The sequence below is a fragment of the Poromitra crassiceps genome (assembly GCF_964638095.1).
Source record: "Poromitra crassiceps genome assembly, chromosome: 5".
Lineage (NCBI taxonomy): Eukaryota > Metazoa > Chordata > Actinopteri > Beryciformes > Melamphaidae > Poromitra > Poromitra crassiceps.
In genome coordinates, this window is record NC_139642.1 from 51,645,770 (window position 1) to 51,666,863 (window position 21,094).

Below are 21,094 nucleotides of genomic sequence, written 5' to 3' on the forward strand. Positions count from 1 at the left end.
TTTTTAGTTTTCAGTTTTTGTGCAAAATCCATGGTGGTCATTAGTAGTAGTTTTCAAACATGTGAAAGTGAAATAATAATTATTATTATTAATATTATTGGCAGTGTTTCTCAAGGTAGGTGGTACTTGCGCCCCCCCCCTGCTGGTGGTACTTGATCCCTGGAATCCCAATGTTTAAATTATGAAATAAACCCAACTTTAAAATCAATTGTAAAACATGTTTATCTATCAAAATAATACTACGAATGAAAATAAACTTGTGATCATTGAAATTGAGGTTTATTTTGTTGTCTTGAGATTTAGAAACAAATATTTGTTTCTGACGGACACATACCTGTTGCGCATGCACAATTACCTGCCCGCCCCGCATGGTTACACAAGTGGTGAACAAAGACGAGGAGGGATGCTAAAGTGGATCAAAACGGGAGGGAATCGTAAAAGAGCTGTAGTAGAGGAGATCAGCAACGATGAAGCACAAGGAGGTGAAGACAGCAGTCAACCCAGCACAAGTGCAGCTGCTGCAGGTTGCACATAGGCTGCAGGTTGGAATAAATTTGCCTCCTGCGTGAACTGTGCATAGCTGAATAGACTGTATTTTAACGTCGGTCATATGGTGGTACTTGGAGAGCCAACTACTTTCTAAGGTGGTACTTGGTGTAAAAAGGTTGGGAACCACTGATCTATATAATATCAGTATATAATGGTTTAATGCTCAATTGCAAATCCACAGTGCCTAATTACAATGATTACTTTTGGATTGTTTCAAATGTGAGGCTGAAGGAATCTAGATCCTTACAATCTGCCATAGGAATATACAGATGCCCTTCCATCTGGCAAGGCTTAGGACTCGCAGGCTGCATGGCTCAAGAAGATGAGATGCTCACTCACAAACAAGACAGTCTCAGTCACATCACTGAGAAACAGACGGGACAGCCAAAGAAGAGCAAATAAGGATACTTCAGTGAGAACCATGTCCTTGTCGTCACTCCAAACCATAACTGTCATTCTTTTTGCTTTTAAACTATCCCAAAAAAGCATACTGGCTATTTAATAGTAGCCTAATCTTTCTGGCATAGCTCAGTGTTAAATTGAGATGGCTGAAGGTGAAGGCACACACCTATAAGATTCATTCAACTGCCAAATTGCATTGCAGTTAACTGCTCATTTCAAAAACACACTGAGCAAGACAATTAGAGCAGGAACAACAAGAACTGAACTCCCATCTCCTATTTCTTTATTTCTTTATTTATTTTTATTCACAATTTATTCATAATTTAGAACAAAAATGTGGGCATCTGCAAAGTTTTACTCAATGGAGACTATGGAGATGCGCCATGGCCACACTTCTGTTTGTGCTTGTGACCAAATTCATGTCAATTCATGCCACGTCTTCTACGTCATCAGTGGGTATGACATCACTTGATGATTGTGTGGCATGACATGACATGATCATCATCAGTAGTTATGACATGATCCTTAACGGCGCTCAGTGTTTTCCAATTGACTCTTGCCCCGCTGACCTCGTCTCTGTCAGGGATTGGCTGTTTAGAGCGTAGTCCTCCTGGTCATACCAGGCCCTCAGTTATGTCTAGGTTGACCATGACTGTTGATCTGAACAAAGCAGAGAGAGATCTGCCCTCAAAATCAGACAGGCGAGCTCCTTTGATGGCGACCACAGGCAAATTAGAGCCATCAAACTTCTCTTCCTCCTCTCCCCACAGTGTGGCTGTCACCACTTTGCCAGTGATGTCCATTAAAGGAGCTATACGCGATCTTTTGTTTGCCCACTAGATGTCATGCTAGAGCTGTAAGGTCAGACATAAACACAGTCTATAAAACACATAGGCATGGATTCCCAGGCTAGAGCCCTGCATTCTGGCCCGAGCCCGACGGGTCCGACATATTATGTATAAAATACATATTTTTCCTCTCACCAGTAGTGCTATTTATCCATCTAGATTTTTCTAGATTGTTTTTGGATAGTTGCCTGTGTTTTGGAAATATTGGCCATAGAGATGTCTGCCTTCTCTCCAATACAATGGAACTGGATGGCACTCGGCTTGTGGTGCTCAAAGCGGCAATTTTCTTTTTTGAAAAACTCAAGAGCAATGTCCCTTTCCAGAAATCATGGCCCGGTTACTCAAGATAATCCACAGATCTTGATGTGAACAGTTTCATGTAGGAACTATTTTCTTTCGACCGAACTACATCCACTAGCAGCTACCTAGTTCCTACATGAAACTAGCAGCAGCTAGAGCAGCAGTTAGCTAGTGGGTGTAGTTCGGTCGAAAATAGAAAATATGTAGGACCCGGGCCAGGCTAGGGCCTAGACTTGAGGCCCATGCTGAGCTCTATCCCAGGCATATTGTGTCGCTCTGTCGCCATTGCCCATCAGAGCAACGGTGCGCCTTGCAACTTCAAACAAACAAACAAACAAACAAACAAACAGCTCTCCAAAGATAATTGAATGAACACATTTATATGTGGCACTTGGGGAAATTCTCATTTAGCTACTTTTCACATTTTACTGATTTGGTTGAGGTGTGAAAAGGAGCTATGATCATTTGCAACGTTACAATCATACTGAGAACCCTTTATTAAGAATACAATTATTAGAATAGAATAGAATTATTTTATTTGGCCAAGGTATGTTTGCACATACAAGCAAATTGACTTGGTGTGGTATAGACATAAGGAAAAAGAAAGATACAAGATATAGACAGGTATAAGATATAAACAGTATTAACAATCAAGTGGGGCAAACCAAATATTGCATTGTATTGCACAGGAATTGTAGGTAATAAAACACAAATATTAACAAGCAGGCTATAGATAGAGAGAGTGTGTGTGTGTGGGGGGGGGGAGGGGGTTGTACATCACATGGTCAAACTTTGAGTCCAATCATTGAATAATAAGCCATTTAAAGCTCACACACAAATAATATATTTTTCTGAACAAAAAATGAAAGTAAAAAATCAGCAAATCACAATGACACTGGGGACATTTTATGTAATCTCCTCTTCACTCACTCTCGTGCAAATGGTAAATGGACTGTATTTATAGAGCACATTTTATATAGTCTATCGACTACCCAAAGCGCTTTTACATGAATACCTCACATTCACCCATTCACACTCACATTCACTCACCGACGGCGTCTTCAGCCATGCAAGGCGCTAACTGCTCGTCGGGAGCAGTTAGGGGTTCAGTGTCTTGCTCAAGGCACACTGCGGCACACTGCCGGGAGGAGCCAGCCTCGAACCGGGAACCTTCCGTTTCCCAGGTGACAGCTCTACCTCCTGAGCTGATGCCGCCCCGTGCAAGTTCCACATGCTCTTTCTTCTTCCAGAAGGCATCCAAAGAAAAGTAATATAACAGTGGATCCAGACAGCAGTTCACACTAGCAAGACACTTGGTTGCCCTGATGGCAGGATGTTCTCTATCTTCAAGCATAAGGGCCAATGACAGAGGAAGGAAACAGATGATAAACATGATCAAGTTCATGGCAAAAAGCAGCATGACATTCACCTTGTTGTTGACCCTTGCAGAGTCACTGAGATGCCTGCGGAGAGTCCAAGACACCATAGCAGTGGACACAACATTGACTGCCAGCATGGTGAACACTAAAGAGGACCGTAAATAAGTCAACCATGGTTCATTTTGTTCACAGTTAGGAAAGTCAAAACAGGTACCTGTAGATACACTGCAGTTGTCTAAACGTCTTGAGAGGTTGTTGCTCTCTGGGATGTTCACTACCAACACAAAGATCCAAACAAAGACAGAGGCTTTCCAGGCATTGGAGGTGGATCTCAGATGCTGTGATCTCAGCGGGTAAACCACTGCCAGCAGCCGGTCCACACCGATGAAGGTGATGAAGATGGAGCTGGAGCGCAGGTTGTTGCGGAAGATCATAATGATGCAGACACATGCCATGATCCCCAAGGGCCAGCTGCCTGTGGCATAAAAGTAGACCCTCCAGGGCAGGGAGATCACCAGCAGCAGGTCTGAAAGGGCCAGGTTGATCATGAAGACGGCACTAGGAGATTTGAGGCTGTGGCGGCGTATCAGAATCCACAGTGACACAGCATTGAGAGGCAGACCCAGCACCATGATGCAGCCGTAGACTATGGCATATGCCATGTTACTCCTCTCTGGATTGTTTTCTTTCTGCGTACTGTCCATCATGTCTACCTGGTAAGAAAACCAATATCTTTGTCCTGTTTGTTCAGGAAACGGATATGTCTGACTTACTTAGACGCTAATCTTGAACCTCCCACTCTGGGTTCACACACATAAACCACACGAGCGTAGTTATTTATATCGACCTAGATGAACTGAAGTTAGGTTGTTCGCCGTTTTAAGCAGTGGAAAGTTTTGGGTAACCCTTTATTTTACAGGTCCCTAACAATGTATGAACTTTCTCTAATTCCACATGAACGCCAATGCAAATTACACAGTAATTGCATTGGAGCTGCGTGCTTCGCAATCACACGTTCAGTGGTTCAAATCCACCACTGGGTTTTAGCAATCTCTGTCCCAGGCCGCAGCTTCAATGTCAGATCCGGTACCATGTAACTACATATGAACTATTTGTAATTACTAGACGTGAACAGTGAACAACAATGTAATTACTGTGTAATTACATTGGTGTTCATGTCTAATTACAAATAGTTCATGCGTTCCCAGACATGCGGACTGTCTCTATCCCTAGCTACCACCCCTCGAACCTCGACTCTCTATGACCTTCCTAACCTTGCGTCACCAGGCTCTCTCAGACAGGAGAGAACCTGGTATGCGTTACTGAGGCAGGAAGACAGAGAAGACCCGCCCCCATCTTGCGGTGGCATGTGCTGCAGTGAGGTTTTTCCATCCAGGCTATGACCTTCCTATCCCTTGCTACGGCCCCTTTTCCCTAGCCCCGCCCCTTTCCTTACCATGCCGCTTCTCACCACCAAAATACACCTAGCCACTCCCCCTACCCAGCCGTCAAACTCTGACTCTCTATGACAGCCATTGCCTAACTTAAGCATGTGGCCCACTTTGAAATCAGAAAATCTTTCGGGGCACACCCAACCCATTAATCACAACTCTGATCAACACACAAGAAGCTTATGCATTTGTATTTCATTTGTATTTCATAAACAGAATATGTGAATTTAGGCATATGGCAATGCAGTGCAAATTAATAATACATCCACATACAAAAATTTAGACAAAATACCCAAAAGCCTGACTGCCAACATTTTCTTCTCCCAGAAGTAGGCCTATTTGTGTGCATCACACATATGACATATTTATTGAGACAAACTGTGATGAGCAACAACAGAAAAAAATCAATCCACAAGCTATTAATGCTACTAGAGTGCACTCATTTCTCGGGTGGAGACTCTGGAGACGATGCGCCACGGCCATGGGCACACTTTTTTGGGGTGTGTGACCAAACTCCTGCCAAAATTTGGCACTTTTGGGTCCCCAGCAGCGCACCCCACAAGTTTGAAGTCAATCGGATGATGAGATACATGAAAGCCATGTGCTGATTGGTCGAATTGCGCAAAATTCGACACGGCACTTTCTTGGGGAGCACTCCCCAAGTTTGAAGTCGATCGGATGAACGGTTCTCGAGAAAAAACGCTTTTTGTGTTGCCAGTAGGTTCAGGAAACTGATATGTCTTACTTGGTGCCAAATGTTACTTATGAAAACAGACTTTTATACAGCACTTAAAAACAGCTAAGCATGAACATATGAAAAGACACACTTGTTTAATCGATACATTGTTGAACATTGCTTTTAATCCAAAACTGGCAACTTTAAATGTTTTTTTTTAAGTTATCATATGAATGCAGATTGTAGGCTAATCTTGAACCTCATACAGTGGGTTAACATTGCACTTGAATTTTATTCAAGCCGAGACAAGTTGTGACATCCCATCTTATCCTAACTCATGTGTCCTTGTCTTCACCAACTCTCTTGCAAGTTCTACATCCTCTTTTTTCTTCCAGAAGGCATCCAAAGAAAAGTAATATAACAGTGGATCCAGACAGCAGTTCATACAAGCAAGACATATGGTTGGCAGTCTTATATATTTATCGTTACTAAGCACAAGGGCCAATGACATAGGTAAGAAAGAGATGATGAACATGATTAAGTTCATGGCAAAAATCAGCATAACATTCACCTTGTTGTTGACCCTTGCAGAGTCACTGAGATGCCTGCGGAGAGTCCAAGACACCATAGCAGTGGACACAACATTGACTGCCAGCATGGTGAACACTAAAGTAGACTGAAAATAACCGCCCGCTTTATATGGTTGACAGTTCTCAGGAAAGTCAAAACAGGTAGAAGATGCATTGCATTTGTATAAAATTCCTGAAAAATGAATGCTCTCTGGGATGTTCACTACCAACACAACGATCCAAACGAAGGCAGAGGCTTTCCAGGCATTGGAGATGGATCTCAGATGCTGTGATCTCAGCGGGTAAACCACTGCCAGCAGCCGGTCCACACCGATGAAGGTGATGAAGATGATGCTGGAGCGGAAGTTGTCGCGGAAGAGCACAGTGATCCAGACACATGCCATGATGCCAAAGGGCCAGCTGCCTGTGGCATTGAAGTAGACCCTCCAGGGCAGGAAGATCACCAGCAGCAGGTCTGAAAGTGCCAGGTTGATCATGAAGACGGCACTGGGAGATTTGAGCCTGTGGCGGCGTATCAGAATCCACAGTGACACAGCATTGAGAGGCAGACCCACCACCATGATGCAGCTGAAGACTATAGCATAGGGCATCTTGTCTACCTCTGCATCCTTCTGTGTATCGTTCATCGTGTCTAGCTGACAAGAAAAGCACTATCTGTGTATGCGTGATGGCATATGATACAAACGACACAAGCAGTTCACGCCCGCAGTCTTTATAATCTATGTGAACTGAGGATAGGTTGTTGGCATTTTAAGCAGTGGAAAGTTTTGAAACAGGAAACAAGAATGTCTTGACTCAGGAAGGGTTGCACCCACATCCCACCCAAAAAGGGCAGGTGCTGAGCCCAAAGTGAACAGACCACGAAAGAGTGAATCTAACCGCTCACACAGTGCAGGGCTCCAATGTTCCCTTATTCAAGATTCAAGATTCAAGATTCAAGATTTTTATTGTCACTCCGTAGTACAAGTATCACGTGTGAAATTCTTGTGCTGTGAACTCCGTTTACAACATAGTACAAATATAACAGGGCACATGAGTGGAAAAACAACAAAAGACACAACAAGCAATAAGGCAGTAGAGTGATACAAGTCAGAGACAGTGGCATATTCACTGCACATAGGTGCACATGTCATGTGCATACTTGGACGTACTTAAACATTTTGAATTCGACGTATTTGACGTACAGGTGCAAATAGATATACCTAATTAAACATACAATTAAACATTAGACATACATAATGGTAGCATCTACAGTGCGGTACAGTACAGCTACTACACTATTTGTGTACAGTATGTTAAGTAGTCTCATGGCCTGTGGGAAGAAACTGTCCCTCAAGCGATTTGTGTGTGCTTTTGGGACCCTGTATCTTCTCCCTGAGGGTAACAGGGAGACCAGGCTGTTGTGGGGATGGTTTGTGTCTTTGATGATCTTCAGGGACCTCCTGAGGCACCGCTGTTTATACAGTTCCTGCAGTTCTGGCAGCTCACATCCTGTTACGTGCTGGGCCGCGCGTCTCACTCTCCGTATCGCCCTGCGGTCCATGGTGGTACAGTTCCCGTACCAGGTGGTGAAGCAGCCAGTCAGCAGGCTTTCAATTATTTATTGCACCAGAGTCACACTGCTCTTCATCAGAGAAAAGTGACAAAGCACCACGCCATCTTCAATACACACATGCTGCAGTCACATGATGCAGTCACATGATGCAGTCACAGGAGTAAAAACACATGTGACCTAAGCAACATGTAATGCATAGAACAATTAGTAGAAAATCTATCTTTATGTCCACATACACACACACACACACACACACACACACACACCTACACACACACACACACACACACACACACACACACACACACACACACACACACACACACACACACACACACACACACACACACACACACACACACACACGTGTATGACTATATACACCCATACACATACAGCAGTAATACTATACCAAACGCTTAGTGAACGCTACATGGCCCGTGAGGACATGTGTAGACTTTGTGCTTTTTGCTATTTCTCGCCTGTTTTTCTCTCTTCCAAGTCCAACATGGCGCATCTGCCCGAAAAGTTTTCTGACCTCCCATTGGCCAAGAAGTCAACAAGCATCACCATTGGCCAGATTACCTCAAGTAACCATGACAACAGATGTTTAGAACTTCAGATTCCAAGAAGTATCAAGCTTAAGAGCTTGCATATTTCTATAGTAACATTATATTGGGTTATTAATACCAGGATTGTCCCCACACAGAAATTGCTCTTTCACCATTTTACCAAGTATTGGAGTTTAAATTGGTTTATTAATGCTTTATTGTATAGCATAAAGTGTTCCTCATATCATGAGCCTAGCCTATGGTGAAAAGGGTTACATTTAAAATTAAGTAAATACAGTTATGAAATAAGAAGCTGTGCAGTCAACACAAAGTGGCACATCTGGTCACCCTACTTCCCATTTGTATGAATCATGAATTTATGGGATGAGCAGCACAGCTGATTATGTTGGTCAGTCCCAAGTGAAATGCAGGAAATCTGCCTGCCAATGTCAAACAGTGTATTCTCCTGTTGGTATTGACTCTATTGTTGCCATGGTGCCATCTCCAAACTCAAGGCCAAGTGGGCGTCCCCAAAATACAACACCCCACGAAGACCGGTTCATCACCTTTACAGCACTGAGGAACTGGAGGCTGTCTTCCAGAGATTTGCAGGCAAGGTTTGCAGAAGTTGTGACAGACGGCTCTCTGATCAGACCATCAGGAACAGACTGCACACAGGCAACCTCCAAGCTCATAAGCCTGCCATGACTGCCATTCCTGGCCTACAAATCATATTCTCCAGACGTGAGGGAACATGCTTGTTTGGTACAGACCCCAGTAAAAATCACTTCACATTTTTATTTTATTTTTGTGTGAAAAAGACAGAAAAATTTACATTCCCACTAAAATCGTATGACATATCGCAATTGCAATATCGTGCAGCCCTACTTTTAATCCAAAGCTAGTATACTGTCTCTTCAACCTCCTACTGTGGGTTCACACTGCACTTGAATTGCATTAGAGTCTATTCATCATTTTCAATGAACGTAGACATTTAGGCATATATTGACCACAGTTTCTTTATTTTTCAGTGCTAAAAAGTTGGGGCAGCTTATCTGACGAGGAGGCGTCAAACATTTTTGCTCTTCCTGTTCAAGGAAAAAATTAAGATTAAATGTGATTGCGTATACACAGCCCCCAAGCACTCAGGGTTCCAATAATAAAGTGTATCAGAGACAAAATGGAAAAAAAGAAAAAATACTGTTCTTTATTTGTAGCAAATGTTTGTTTGCAAAAGATAAATGCATTCTGTATATCTCCAGGCAAAATAAACACTGCCAACAAATAAGCTTAGCAACACGGATGCTACAAGCAAATCAGGTCACACACACGCGCGCACACGCGCACACACACACACACACACACACACACACACACACACACACACACACACACGCACACACACACACACACACACACACACACACACGCACACACATTTGATGTCATGTCCTAACTCTTTACGTCTCTTGTCCCTTGTCCACTCTTCACCCACTCTCTTGCAATGTCCACTTCCTATTTTTTCTTCCAGAAGGCATCCAAAGAAAAGTAATATAACAGTGGATCCAGACAGCAGTTCATGCTAGCAAGACATATGGTTGGCATGATTAACTTCTTCCCTAAAGAGCTCAGCAAAACGGCCAATGACATAGGTGAGAAACAGATGATGAACATGATCAAGTTCATGACAAAAATCCACATCACATTCACCTTGTTGTTGACCCTTGCAGAGTCACTGAGATGCCTGCGGAGAGTCCAAGACACCATAGCAGTGGACACAACATTGACTGCCAGCATGGTGAACACTAAAACACACTCAAAATAAAGTACATCTGGTATATACCGACAGTTAGGAGGAAGAACGCCAAAACAGGTAGATACATTGCACCTGGATAACTGTCTTGAATAGTTGATGCTTTCTGGGATGTTTATTACGACCCCAAGGATCCAAACAAAGGCAGAGGCTTTCCAGGCATTGGAGGTGGATCTCAGATGCTGTGATCTCAGCGGGTAAACCACTGCCAGCAGCCGGTCCACACCGATGAAGGTGATGAAGATGGAGCTGGAGCGGATGTTGTTGTGGAAGACAACTATGATCCAGACACACGCCGTAATACCAAGGGGCCAGCTGCCTGTGGCATAGAAGTAGACCCTCCAGGGCAGGGAGATCACCAGCAGCAGGTCTGAAAGTGCCAGGTTGATCATGAAGACGGCACTGGGAGATTTGAGCCTGTGGCGGCGTATCAGAATCCACAGTGACACAGCATTGAGAGGCAGACCCACCACCATGATGCAGCTGAAGACTATGGCATAGGGCATCTTGTCTACCTCTGCATCCTCCTGTGTATCATTCATCGTGTCTAGCTGACAAGAAAAGCACTACTGTATCTGTGTATGCTTGACTGGCAATGGTGCAAACCAACTCTGCTCTCCAGTCTTTATATATGTAAACTGAGGTTAGGGTGGGTTGGCCTTAACAGGCTGAGGTTTAGGGTGTTTGTGTTTTAAGCAGTGGAAAGTTTTGAAACAGGAAACAAGGGTGACGTGCCTTAGATTCAAGATTCAAGATTCAAGATTTTTATTGTCGCTCCGTAGTACAAGTATCACGTGTGAAATTCTTGTGCTGTAGACTCCGTTACAACATAGTGCAAAAAAAAACAAAAAAAACAAAACAAGAGGCAACAAGCAATAAAGCAATAAGACACGCTACAGACAGTGGTGTATTCACTGCATGTGCAAATGGCATGAACATACTTTAAACATAATTAAACATAATAACATTCTGTTAGGTGCAAATAGCATATGCCTAATACTACTATTGAACATTAGTCATACGTGATGGTAGCAGCTGCAGTGCAGTACAGTACGGCTACTACACTATTTGTATATGTTAAGGAGTCTCGTGGCCTCCGAGAAGAAACTGTCCCTCAAGCGATTTGTGCGTGCTCTTGGGACCCTGTATCTCCTCCCTGAGGGTAGCACGGAGAACAGACTGTTGTCAGAATCAGAATCAGAAAGACTTTAATAATCCCCGGGGGGAAATTGGGACAAGTCACAGTTGCTCGTTCACAAAACACACATAGCCTAAAATAAATACACAGTAGTAGTGCAGTAGTAAAATAAGCAGAATAAAACACAACATAGCAGGAATAAACAGTATAAACAGTATAAACAGTATAAACATTAACCAGTATTAATGCGATAGGAGCAAAATAGTGGAGTACGTCTAAGTAAGCAAATACGTAGAGTAAGTATACCTTACGTGTCAATTGACTTTATTGCACACTGAACTTATATTATTCGGCTTGCCCCATACGTTACACGTGGCTCAGCCAGGCACATTTTCCAGTTAGCCTATCTTTATTGCACACTGAACCTGTATTATTATTCGGCTTGCCCTATACGTTAAACGTGGCTCAGCCAGACACTTTTCCAGTTAGCCTATCGGCTGGCTCAATCTCAGGGAGACTGAGCGTCTCCGAGGTGCTCTTTTAAGAGAGGCATTAAATAGGCCGATGGCCACAGGCAGGAATGATTTCTTGTGCCTCTCCATGTTGCATCTAGGTGGAATCAGTCTCTCACTGAATGTACTCCTGTGTTTGACTAACACGCCATGGAGTGGGTGCGAGTCATTGTCATGATGGAGCGTAGCCTGGATAACGTTCTCTTCACTGACACCGCAGTCAGAGAGCCCAGGTCCAGCCCCACAATGTCCCTGGCCTTACGGATCAGTTTGTTAAGTCTGTTGGCATCCGCTGCCTTCAGCCTGCTGCCCCAGCACACAATAGCATAGAGGAAGGCACTAGCCACTACCGACTCATAGAACATCCTCAGCATGGTCCGGCAGACGTTGAAGGACCTCAGTCTTCTCAGAAAGTAGAGACGGCTTTGCCCCTTCTTGTAGAGTGCATCAGAGTTCTTAGCCCAGTCCAGTTTGTTGTCAATGTACACTCCAAGGTACTTGTAATCCTCCACTATGTCAACACTGACCCCGTGGATTGAAACAGGGGTCACCGAAGCCTTGACCCTGCTCAGGTCCACCACCAGCTCCTTTGTCTTTGAAACATTGAGCTGCAGGTGGTTCTGCGGGGGGTGGTTTGTGTCTTTGATGATCTTCATGGACCTCCTGAGGCACCGCTGGTTGTACAGATCTTGCAGTTCTGGCAGCTCACATCCTGTTACGTGCTGGGCCGCGCGCCTCACCCTTCTTAGCGCCCTGCGGTCCATGGTGGTGCAGTTCCCGTACCAGGTGGTGAAGCAGCCAGTCAGCAGGCTTTCAATGGTGCCTCTGTAGAAGTCCCTGAGGATTTTTGGCCTTAGCCCGAATTTCTTCAGGCGTCTGAGTCCGTGTAGTCACTGTTGGGCCTTTTTGACAACAGTGGCGGTGTGGTTGGCCCATGTCAGGTCCTGGTGGATATTGACTCCCAGGTACTTGAAGCTGTCCACCCTTTCCACCACTGTGCCGTTGATGGTGATTGGCTTAATAGCAGAGCTCCACTGTGACATTCATGCATTTTCCGCTCCTGTTTCACTTTTGTTTCTAATACTGGGATTTTGATTGGCAGCCTAGTTTGGTTGTAATTACTTGAGAGGCAGAAAACAAGAAGAAGAACCATGGACAAGTTACCATGGCATTTCTATCAATTTTATTACTATTTTAAAATGTCATATTGATACCAGCGTTCTATAAAGGCCATATATGCTTTATAAGCATGTTCATTACAAGGGATTATAGACCACATTATGAATGTTCATAATCATCCATTATTCCCACACATGCCTTCCTTCAATCATGGCCACCTAATCATCCCTCATTACTTAATTAGCACATTCAGTCCTCAACTCTCCACTGTGAGAGCTCATGTGTGGTGAGCGTTCTGGTGCAAACTGGCTGCCGTGCATCACCCAGGTGGGTGCTGCACATCGGTGGTGGATGAGTTGAGTTCTTCCCCCCCTTCCCTCCCCTGATATGTGAAGCGCTTTGAGTGTCTAGAAAGGCGCTATATAAATCCAATCAATTATAAGGGGGATCAATATGTCCGCCAGAAAATAAGCTTCAACGCGAGATCGAATATAAAGGACACCAAGACCCCAGAGAGAGTGCCAAAGAAGATGGTTTTTAATTTAGAAAATCCTAACGCAGTGATGACGTATTTTTATAGACTTATCCAGAAGTGCCTGCACTTCCTGGTTCCTTCGTCTAAAAGTGATGCGACCGTGGTTAACAAAGGTTTGAGAAACAAACAAATGAGGACCACTTTTATAACTTCAAGCGTAAATGTGATTTTTTTTTAATCGAGATTTTCAGAAAACGCTTCAAAAGTCAGGAACCGGAAGTGCAAACGTCCAGGTCATTCCTGCTGTACTCTACACTCAAAAGTGCAAAAGAAATGCCAAACAGAACAAAAGATGGGGAAGAGTCTGCCCAGCCATGCAATGGACCAGCCACTTAACTCTGCAACGGCTCATCTAGAGATTCGGAGTCACAGCTATTATCATCGTGAGACGCGTGCGGATCCCAGCAAAAACAGACAGCAGCGGCTCTGCTCCTGCTCGGTTTACCAGAAGGCAGCACCGCAGCAGTAACACTGTTTCAATAATGAGAGACTAGTAGAAAGTTTAACAAGCTTTAATGATACAAGAAATTAATTTTGGCTTATGACTCCAGTCCATGATATGATGACGCTCTCCTGAGATGATGAGAGGGTGTCGTCATTGAAGAATATAATAGGAAATCCCCCTTAGGGAATTCTTCAGGAGTCATGACGATGGTGGTGGTCAGGGGAGGAGGTGGGGCGAAAACAACTGCTTCAGCGTTACGTGCACATACGCAGCACATAGCAAACAGTAAAACATGGACTCTGATATACTACGCTGGTTAGCTGATTGGATCAGCAGGAAGGGAATAGCTTGGGCTGATTGGTTATTGCCACATGAGTGGAGTGGAAGCAGCGTGGGAAACTGTGAATGGATGAGGAGACAGCATCAATGAAAGGGGGGGAGCGGGAGCCTAACAATGAATGGGTTATACAACCTCAAAGAAAGGGAGCATGCACTGTGATATGACCTGAACTGGGCGTTAGCTGCTAAGTAGTCTTCATTATTGAAAATAGTCCAAGACATTATTTGTGTGGCACAACACATCAGTTCAGCGAGGTATGCATGCAGGCTGTGTTTCCTGAGGGGCAATACATTTCTCTAGGATAGTGCAGGGATGACCTACCACATATTTCTATAGTAACATTATATTGGGTTATTAATACCAGGACTGTCCCCACATAGCCTCATCATGTTTGAGTGTGGGAATCATAATTTCTTCGTATTGGAGTTTAAAGGGGTTTATGAATGCTTTATTGTACAGCATAAAGTCTTCCTCATATCACAAGCCTATGGTGAAAAGGGTTACATTTAAAAGAAAATGAAGTAAATAAATTGTACAATTAAGGCAACATTTAAATACAATTTCAAAGTGGAGGGCGAAAAAGAAGCAAAATTACGACAGGAAAGTATAACACAAATTGAAAATTCTATGACCATAGAAATATAGGCATATATTGACCACAGTTTCTTTATTTGTCAGTGCTAAAAAGTTGGTGTAGCTGATCTGACAACAAGAGACGTCAAACATTTTTGCTCTTCCTGTTTTTGAATTGAAGATGAAATGTGATTGCGTATACACAGTCCCCAACACTCAGGGTGCCAGTAAATGCGAAGGAAGGTGTATGAGAGACAAAATGATGAAAAGATACTACTACTGTCCTTTATTTGTAGAAATTTTTTGTTTGCAAAAGACAAATATGCATTCTGTATATCTCCAGGCAAAATAAACACTGCCAACAAATAAGCTTACCAACACAGATGCTACAAACACACACACAGACACACACACACAGACCCACACACACACACACACACACACACACACACACACACACACACACACACACACACACACACACACACACACACACACACACACACACACACACACACACACACACACACACACACACACGCATACATACTGTATACATACATATACTGTACATATACATATACATATACATTACATATACATACATATACATATACATATAAACTCAATAATTTCAGTCAATTGCAACCTCTTAAGCCAGTGGTGAACAATAAGCCAAAATACACAGCCTGGAAAAGTAATGGAATTAGTAAAATCCTTGAAAGTTCTAGAAAAGGAATTTAGTTTTAATTGTTACTGCAATCTTCTGTGGATAACCTTCCACAATGTAACATAACAGCAAATGTATTGTCTGTAGCTGTTGACGTATATCCAATATAAAGAGCTATGTCCCATTTAGCCAGTGTACATGAGTAATAATGTCTGGTATTGATTCAGAGTCACTGCCTCACATTACATAGAAATTATATTATGGATCCTTGAAAAGTCATGGAAAAGTTTTGAAATCTTATCCAAGAAAATGTGTGGGAACCCTGCAGCTAGAACAAATCATTCAATAAACCATTTAATTTCCACACACAAGTAATCTCTTTGGCTGAAAAAATCACAATGACAGTGGCGATTTTGATGTCATGGCATTCTAACTCTTTACGTCCCTCATCTCTTGCAATGTCCACATCCTCTTTTTTCTTCCAGAAGGCATCCAAAGAAAAGTAATATAACAGTGGATCCAGACAGCAGTTCATACTAGCAAGAGATATGGTTGGACTGTAGGCTTCTCGGGGAAAAGCAAAAAGGGCCAGTGACAGAGGCACAAAACAGATGATGAACATGATCAAGTTCATGACAAAAATCAGCATAACATTCACCTTGTTGTTGACTCTTGCAGAGTCACTGAGATGCCGGCGGAGAGTCCAAGACACCATAGCAGTGGACACAACATTGACTGCCAGCAGGGTGAACACTAAAGCAGACTGAAAATAAAACCCCACTGGTGTATACGAGGTCGGACACTTAGGAGGATGAACGTCAAAACAGGTAGATACATCACACCTTGATAAATGTCTTGAAAATTTGATGCTCTCTGGGATGTTCACTACCAACCCAACGATCCAAACGAAGGCAGAGGCTTTCCAGGCATTGGAGGTGGATCTCAGATGCTGTGATCTCAGCGGGTAAACCACTGCCAGCAGCCGGTCCACACCGATGAAGGTGATGAAGGTGGCGCTGGCGCGCAGGTTGCTGTGGAAGAATGCTATGGTGATGACACACTCCGCAATGCCAAAGGGCCAGCTGCCTGTGGCATAGAAGTAGACGCTCCAGGGCAGGTTGATCATGAAGACGGCACTGGGAGATTTGAGCCTGTGGCGGCGTATCAGAATCCACAGTGACACAGCATTGAGAGGCAGACCCACCACCATGATGCAGCTGAAGAATATGGCATAGGGCATCTTGTCTACCTCTGCATCCTTCTGTGTATCGTTCATCGTGTCTAGCTGACAAGAAAAGCACTATCTGTGTATGCTTGACTGGCAATGGTGCAAAGCAACTCTGTCCTCCAGACTTTATCTAGGATCTGAGGTGAGGGTGGGTTGGCCTTAATAGCCTGAGTTTAGGTTGTGTGGAAAGTTTTGAAACAGGAAACAAGGGTGACTTGACTTAAAACCTCTTGCATGGCACCGTAACGCCGGCGTTACGTTTCTGATTTTTTGCTGTTTATTTGTCATTTATGTGATTAATTAGGTAGTTAATTCTGAACAATGCTGTTCATGCTACATACCAAATTAACCGGCTGAATCTTGCGCATCGAACCATGTCTTCCTTTTTCAGATCAGATCAACACAGCAGAAGTTATAGCTGTCTTTGTACAAAGACAAAGACAACATTTCAGATTATTTGGCTTTTTCAAATGACTTTTTATAATGGCTTTTTGGAAATCCGCCTAGGTATCTCCCTACAAAAACCACTGCCAAATACTCATGTTTTGGTATTTTTTCATCTTCTTTGAGTTGGGATGTGGTAAGGCCTGTGGCTATGTCTCCATTGGGTTTCTAGCCATAAATACAACAACCACAGGTAACTGTTTACACTCTAAAAGTGTTTTTTATTCTAGGCGAGAATCAACCACTGTGTTTGAGCTGGTGTTACTCAGGGTCAGTAACACATAGAGTCATTCTGACACTTGGAACAGAAACTTCAAAGTCTTACCTTTCAGAAAAGGTCAGGCAGTTGTCTGTAACCCTAGCGGTTCAGCCACAGTAAGCATTTTAGTTTGGGTATGTCGTTTTCACCATTTTCTTCAGAAATAGATGGCTTTAGAAGGGGTTTAGCAGAGCTCCACTGTGACATTCATGAGTTCGTTTACCTCCTGTCTCATTTTTGTTTCTAATACTGGGATTTTGATTGGCAGCCTAGTTTGGTTGTAATTACTTGAGAGGCAGAAAACAAGAAGAAGAACCATGGACAAGTTACCATGGCATTTCCATCAATGTTATGACTATTTTAAAATGCCATATTGATACCACTGTTCTATAAAGGCCATAAATACCGCCCAGCCACTCCCAATACCCACCCCTCGAAACCCCAACTCTCTACAACTTTCCTATCCCTAGCTACAGTACGGCCCCTTTTCCATAGCCCTCTACCCTTTCATGACCACACCCCCTCCCACCACCCAGATACACCTAGCCACCCCCCTACCACCCCTCGAACCTCGATTCTCTGGCCTTCCTATCCCTAGCTACGGCCCCTTTTCCCTAGCCCCGCCCCTTTCCTTACCATGCCGCTTCTCACCACCAAAATACACCTAGCCACTCCCCCTACCCAGCCGTCGAACCCTGACTCTCTATGACAGCCATTGCCTAAGTTAAGCATGTGGCCCACTTTGAAATCAGAAAATCTTTCGGGGCACACCCAACCCATTAATCACAACTCTGATCAACACACGAGAAGATGATGCATTTCCCTATCATTTGTATTTCATAAACAGAATAAGTGAATTTGGGCATATGGCAATGCAGTGCAAATTAATAATCCATCCACATACAAAAATGTAGGCAAAATACCCAAAAGCCCCACTGCCAATATTTTCTTCCCCAGAAGTAGGCCTATTTGTGTGCATCACACATATGAGATATTTATTGAGACAAACTGTGATGAGCAACAACAGAAAAAAATCAATCCACAAGCTATTAATGCTACTAGAGTGCACTCATTTCTCGGGTGGAGACTCTGGAGACGATGCGCCACGGCCATGGGCACACTTTTTTGGGGTGTGTGACCAAACTCCTGCCAAAATTTGGCACTTTTGGGTCCCCAGCAGCGCACCCCACAAGTTTGAAGTCAATCGGATCATGAGATACATGAAAGCCATGTGCTGATTGGTCGAATTGCGCAAAATTCGACACTGCACTTTCTTGGGGAGCACTCCCCAAGTTTGAAGTCGATCAGATGAACGGTTCTCGAGATAAACCGCTTTTTGTGTTGCCAGTAGGTTCAGGAAACTGATATGTCTTACTTGATGCCAAATGTTACTTATGGAAACAGACTTATATACAGCACTTAAAAACAGCTAAGCATGAACATATGAAAAGACACACTTGTTTAATCGATACATTGTTGAACATTGCTTTTAATCCAAAACTGGCAACTTTAAATGTTTTTTTTTAAGTTATCATATGAATGCAGATTGTAGGCTAATCTTGAACCTCATAAAGTGGGTTCACATTGCACTTGAATTTTATTCAAGTCGAGTTGTCTTATCCTAACTCATGTGTCCTTGTCTTCACCAACTCTCTTGCAAGTTCCACATCTTCTTTTTTCTTCCAGAAGGCATCCAAAGAAAAGTAATATAACAGTGGATCCAGACAGCAGTTCATACTAGCAAGACATATGGTTGGCAGGATTGCCTCATGTAGGCGAAGCATAAGGGCGAATGACATAGGTGAGAAACAGATGATAAACATGATCAAGTTCATGACAAAAATCAGCATGACATTCACCTTGTTGTTGACCCTTGCAGAGTCACTGAGATGCCTGCGGAGAGTCCAAGACACCATAGCAGTGGACACAACATTGACTGCCAGCATGGTGAACACTAAAGCAGACTGAAAATAACCGACCTCGTCATATGGTTGACAGTTAGGAAAGTCAAAACAGGTAGAAGATACATTGCAGTTGGACAAAATTCTTGAAAAGTTGATGCTCTCTGGGATGTTCACTACCAACACAACGATCCAAATGAAGGCAGAGGCTTTCCAGGCATTGGAGATGGATCTCAGATGCTGTGATCTCAGCGGGTAAACCACTGCCAGCCGCCGGTCCACACCGATGAAGGTGATGAAGATGATGCTGGAGCGGGTGTTGTTGTGGAAGAGCATAATGATCCTGACACACACCGTAATACCAAGGGGCCAGCTGCCTGTGGCATAGAAGTAGACCCTCCAGGGCAGGGAGATCACCAGCAGCAGGTCTGAAAGTGCCAGGTTGATCATGAAGACGGCACTGGGAGATTTGAGGCTGTGGCGGCGTATCAGAATCCACAGTGACACAGCATTGAGAGGCAGACCCACCACCATGATGCAGCTGAAGACTATAGCATAGGGCATCCTGTCATCCTTCTGTGTATCGTTCATCGTGTCTAGCTGACAAGAAAAGCACTACTGTATCTGTGTATGCTTGACTGGCAATGGTGCAAAGCAACTCTGTCCTCCAGACTTTATCTATGTGAGGGTGGGTTGGCCTTAATAGCCTGAGCTTAGGTTGTGTGGAAAGTTTTGAAACAGGAAACAAGGGTGACTTGACTTAATAGCAGAGCTCCACTGTAACATGAGTTAGTTTCCCTCCTGTCTCATTTTTGTTTCTAATACTGGGATTTTGATTGGCAAACTAGTTTGGTTGTAATCACTTGAGAGGCAGAAAACAAGAAGAAGAACCATGGACAAGTTACCATGGCATTTCCATCAATGTTATGACTATTTTAAAATGTCATATTGATACCACTGTTCTATAAAGGCCATATATACCGCCCAGCCACTCCCAATACCCACCCCTCGAAACCCCAACTCTCTACAACTTTCCTATCCCTAGCTACAGTACGGCCCCTTTTCCATAGCCCCCTACCCTTTCATGACCACACCCCCTCCCACCACCCAGATACACCTAGCCACCCCCCTACCACCCCTCGAACCTCGATTCTCTGGCCTTCCTATCCCTAGCTACGGCCCCTTTTCCCTAGCCCCGCCCCTTTCCTTACCATGCGCTTCTCACCACCAAAATACACCTAGCCACTCCCCCTACCCAGCCGTCGAACCCTGACTCTCTATGACAGCCATTGCCTAAGTTAAGCATGTGGCCCACTTTGAAATCAGAAAATCTTTCGGGGCACACCCAACCCATTAATCACAACTCTGATCAACACACGAGAAGATGATGCATTTCCCTATCATTTGTATTTCATAAACAGAATATGTGAATTTGGGCATATGGCAATGCAGTGCAAATTAATAATCCATCCACATACAAAAATGTAGGCAAAATACCCAAAAGCCCCACTGCCAATATTTTCTTCCCCAGAAGTAGACCTATTTGTGTGCATCACACATATGACATATTTATTGAGACAAACTGTGATGAGCAACAACAGAAAAAAATCAATCCACAAGCTATTAATGCTACTAGAGTGCACTCATTTCTCGGGTGGAGACTCCGGAGACGATGCGCCACGGCCATGGGCAGACTTTTTTGGGGTGTGTGACCAAACTCCTGCCAAAATTTGGCACTTTTGGGTCCCCCGCAGCGCACCCCACAAGTTTGAAGTCAATCGGATGATGAGATACATGAAAGCCATGTGCTGATTGG

The 21,094-nt window shown here is 43.7% G+C and overlaps 4 protein-coding genes across 4 annotated transcripts; all 4 read right to left on the reverse strand.

Annotated features, from left to right (window-relative positions):
• Positions 1–1,799: 1,799 nt before the first annotated feature.
• Positions 1,800–4,140, reverse strand: LOC310776578 (lysophosphatidic acid receptor 6-like; the record flags this gene model as incomplete). The annotated part of the gene is made up of 2 exons (XM_083636756.1): positions 1,800–1,805; positions 3,229–4,140. The coding sequence occupies 2 exons, from the start codon at positions 4,138–4,140 to the stop codon at positions 1,800–1,802; spliced, it is 918 nt and encodes a 305-aa protein (XP_083492882.1).
• Positions 4,141–5,923: 1,783 nt separating this feature from the next.
• On the reverse strand, positions 5,924–6,821 carry LOC310776579 (lysophosphatidic acid receptor 6-like; the record flags this gene model as incomplete). Its single annotated transcript, XM_083636757.1, has 1 exon — positions 5,924–6,821. One exon carries the CDS (start codon positions 6,819–6,821, stop codon positions 5,931–5,933), a length of 891 nt encoding a protein of 296 aa, XP_083492883.1. The 3' UTR covers positions 5,924–5,930.
• Positions 6,822–9,816: 2,995 nt separating this feature from the next.
• Positions 9,817–10,656, reverse strand: LOC310776580 (lysophosphatidic acid receptor 6-like; the record flags this gene model as incomplete). The annotated part of the gene is made up of 1 exon (XM_083636758.1): positions 9,817–10,656. One exon carries the CDS (start codon positions 10,654–10,656, stop codon positions 9,817–9,819), a length of 840 nt encoding a protein of 279 aa, XP_083492884.1.
• Positions 10,657–13,624: 2,968 nt separating this feature from the next.
• LOC310776581 (uncharacterized protein) lies at positions 13,625–19,869 on the reverse strand (the record flags this gene model as incomplete). Its single annotated transcript, XM_083636759.1, has 3 exons — positions 13,625–13,668; positions 15,888–16,731; positions 19,024–19,869. 3 exons carry the CDS (start codon positions 19,867–19,869, stop codon positions 13,625–13,627), a joined length of 1,734 nt encoding a protein of 577 aa, XP_083492885.1.
• Between the last annotated feature and the right edge of the window lie 1,225 nt (positions 19,870–21,094).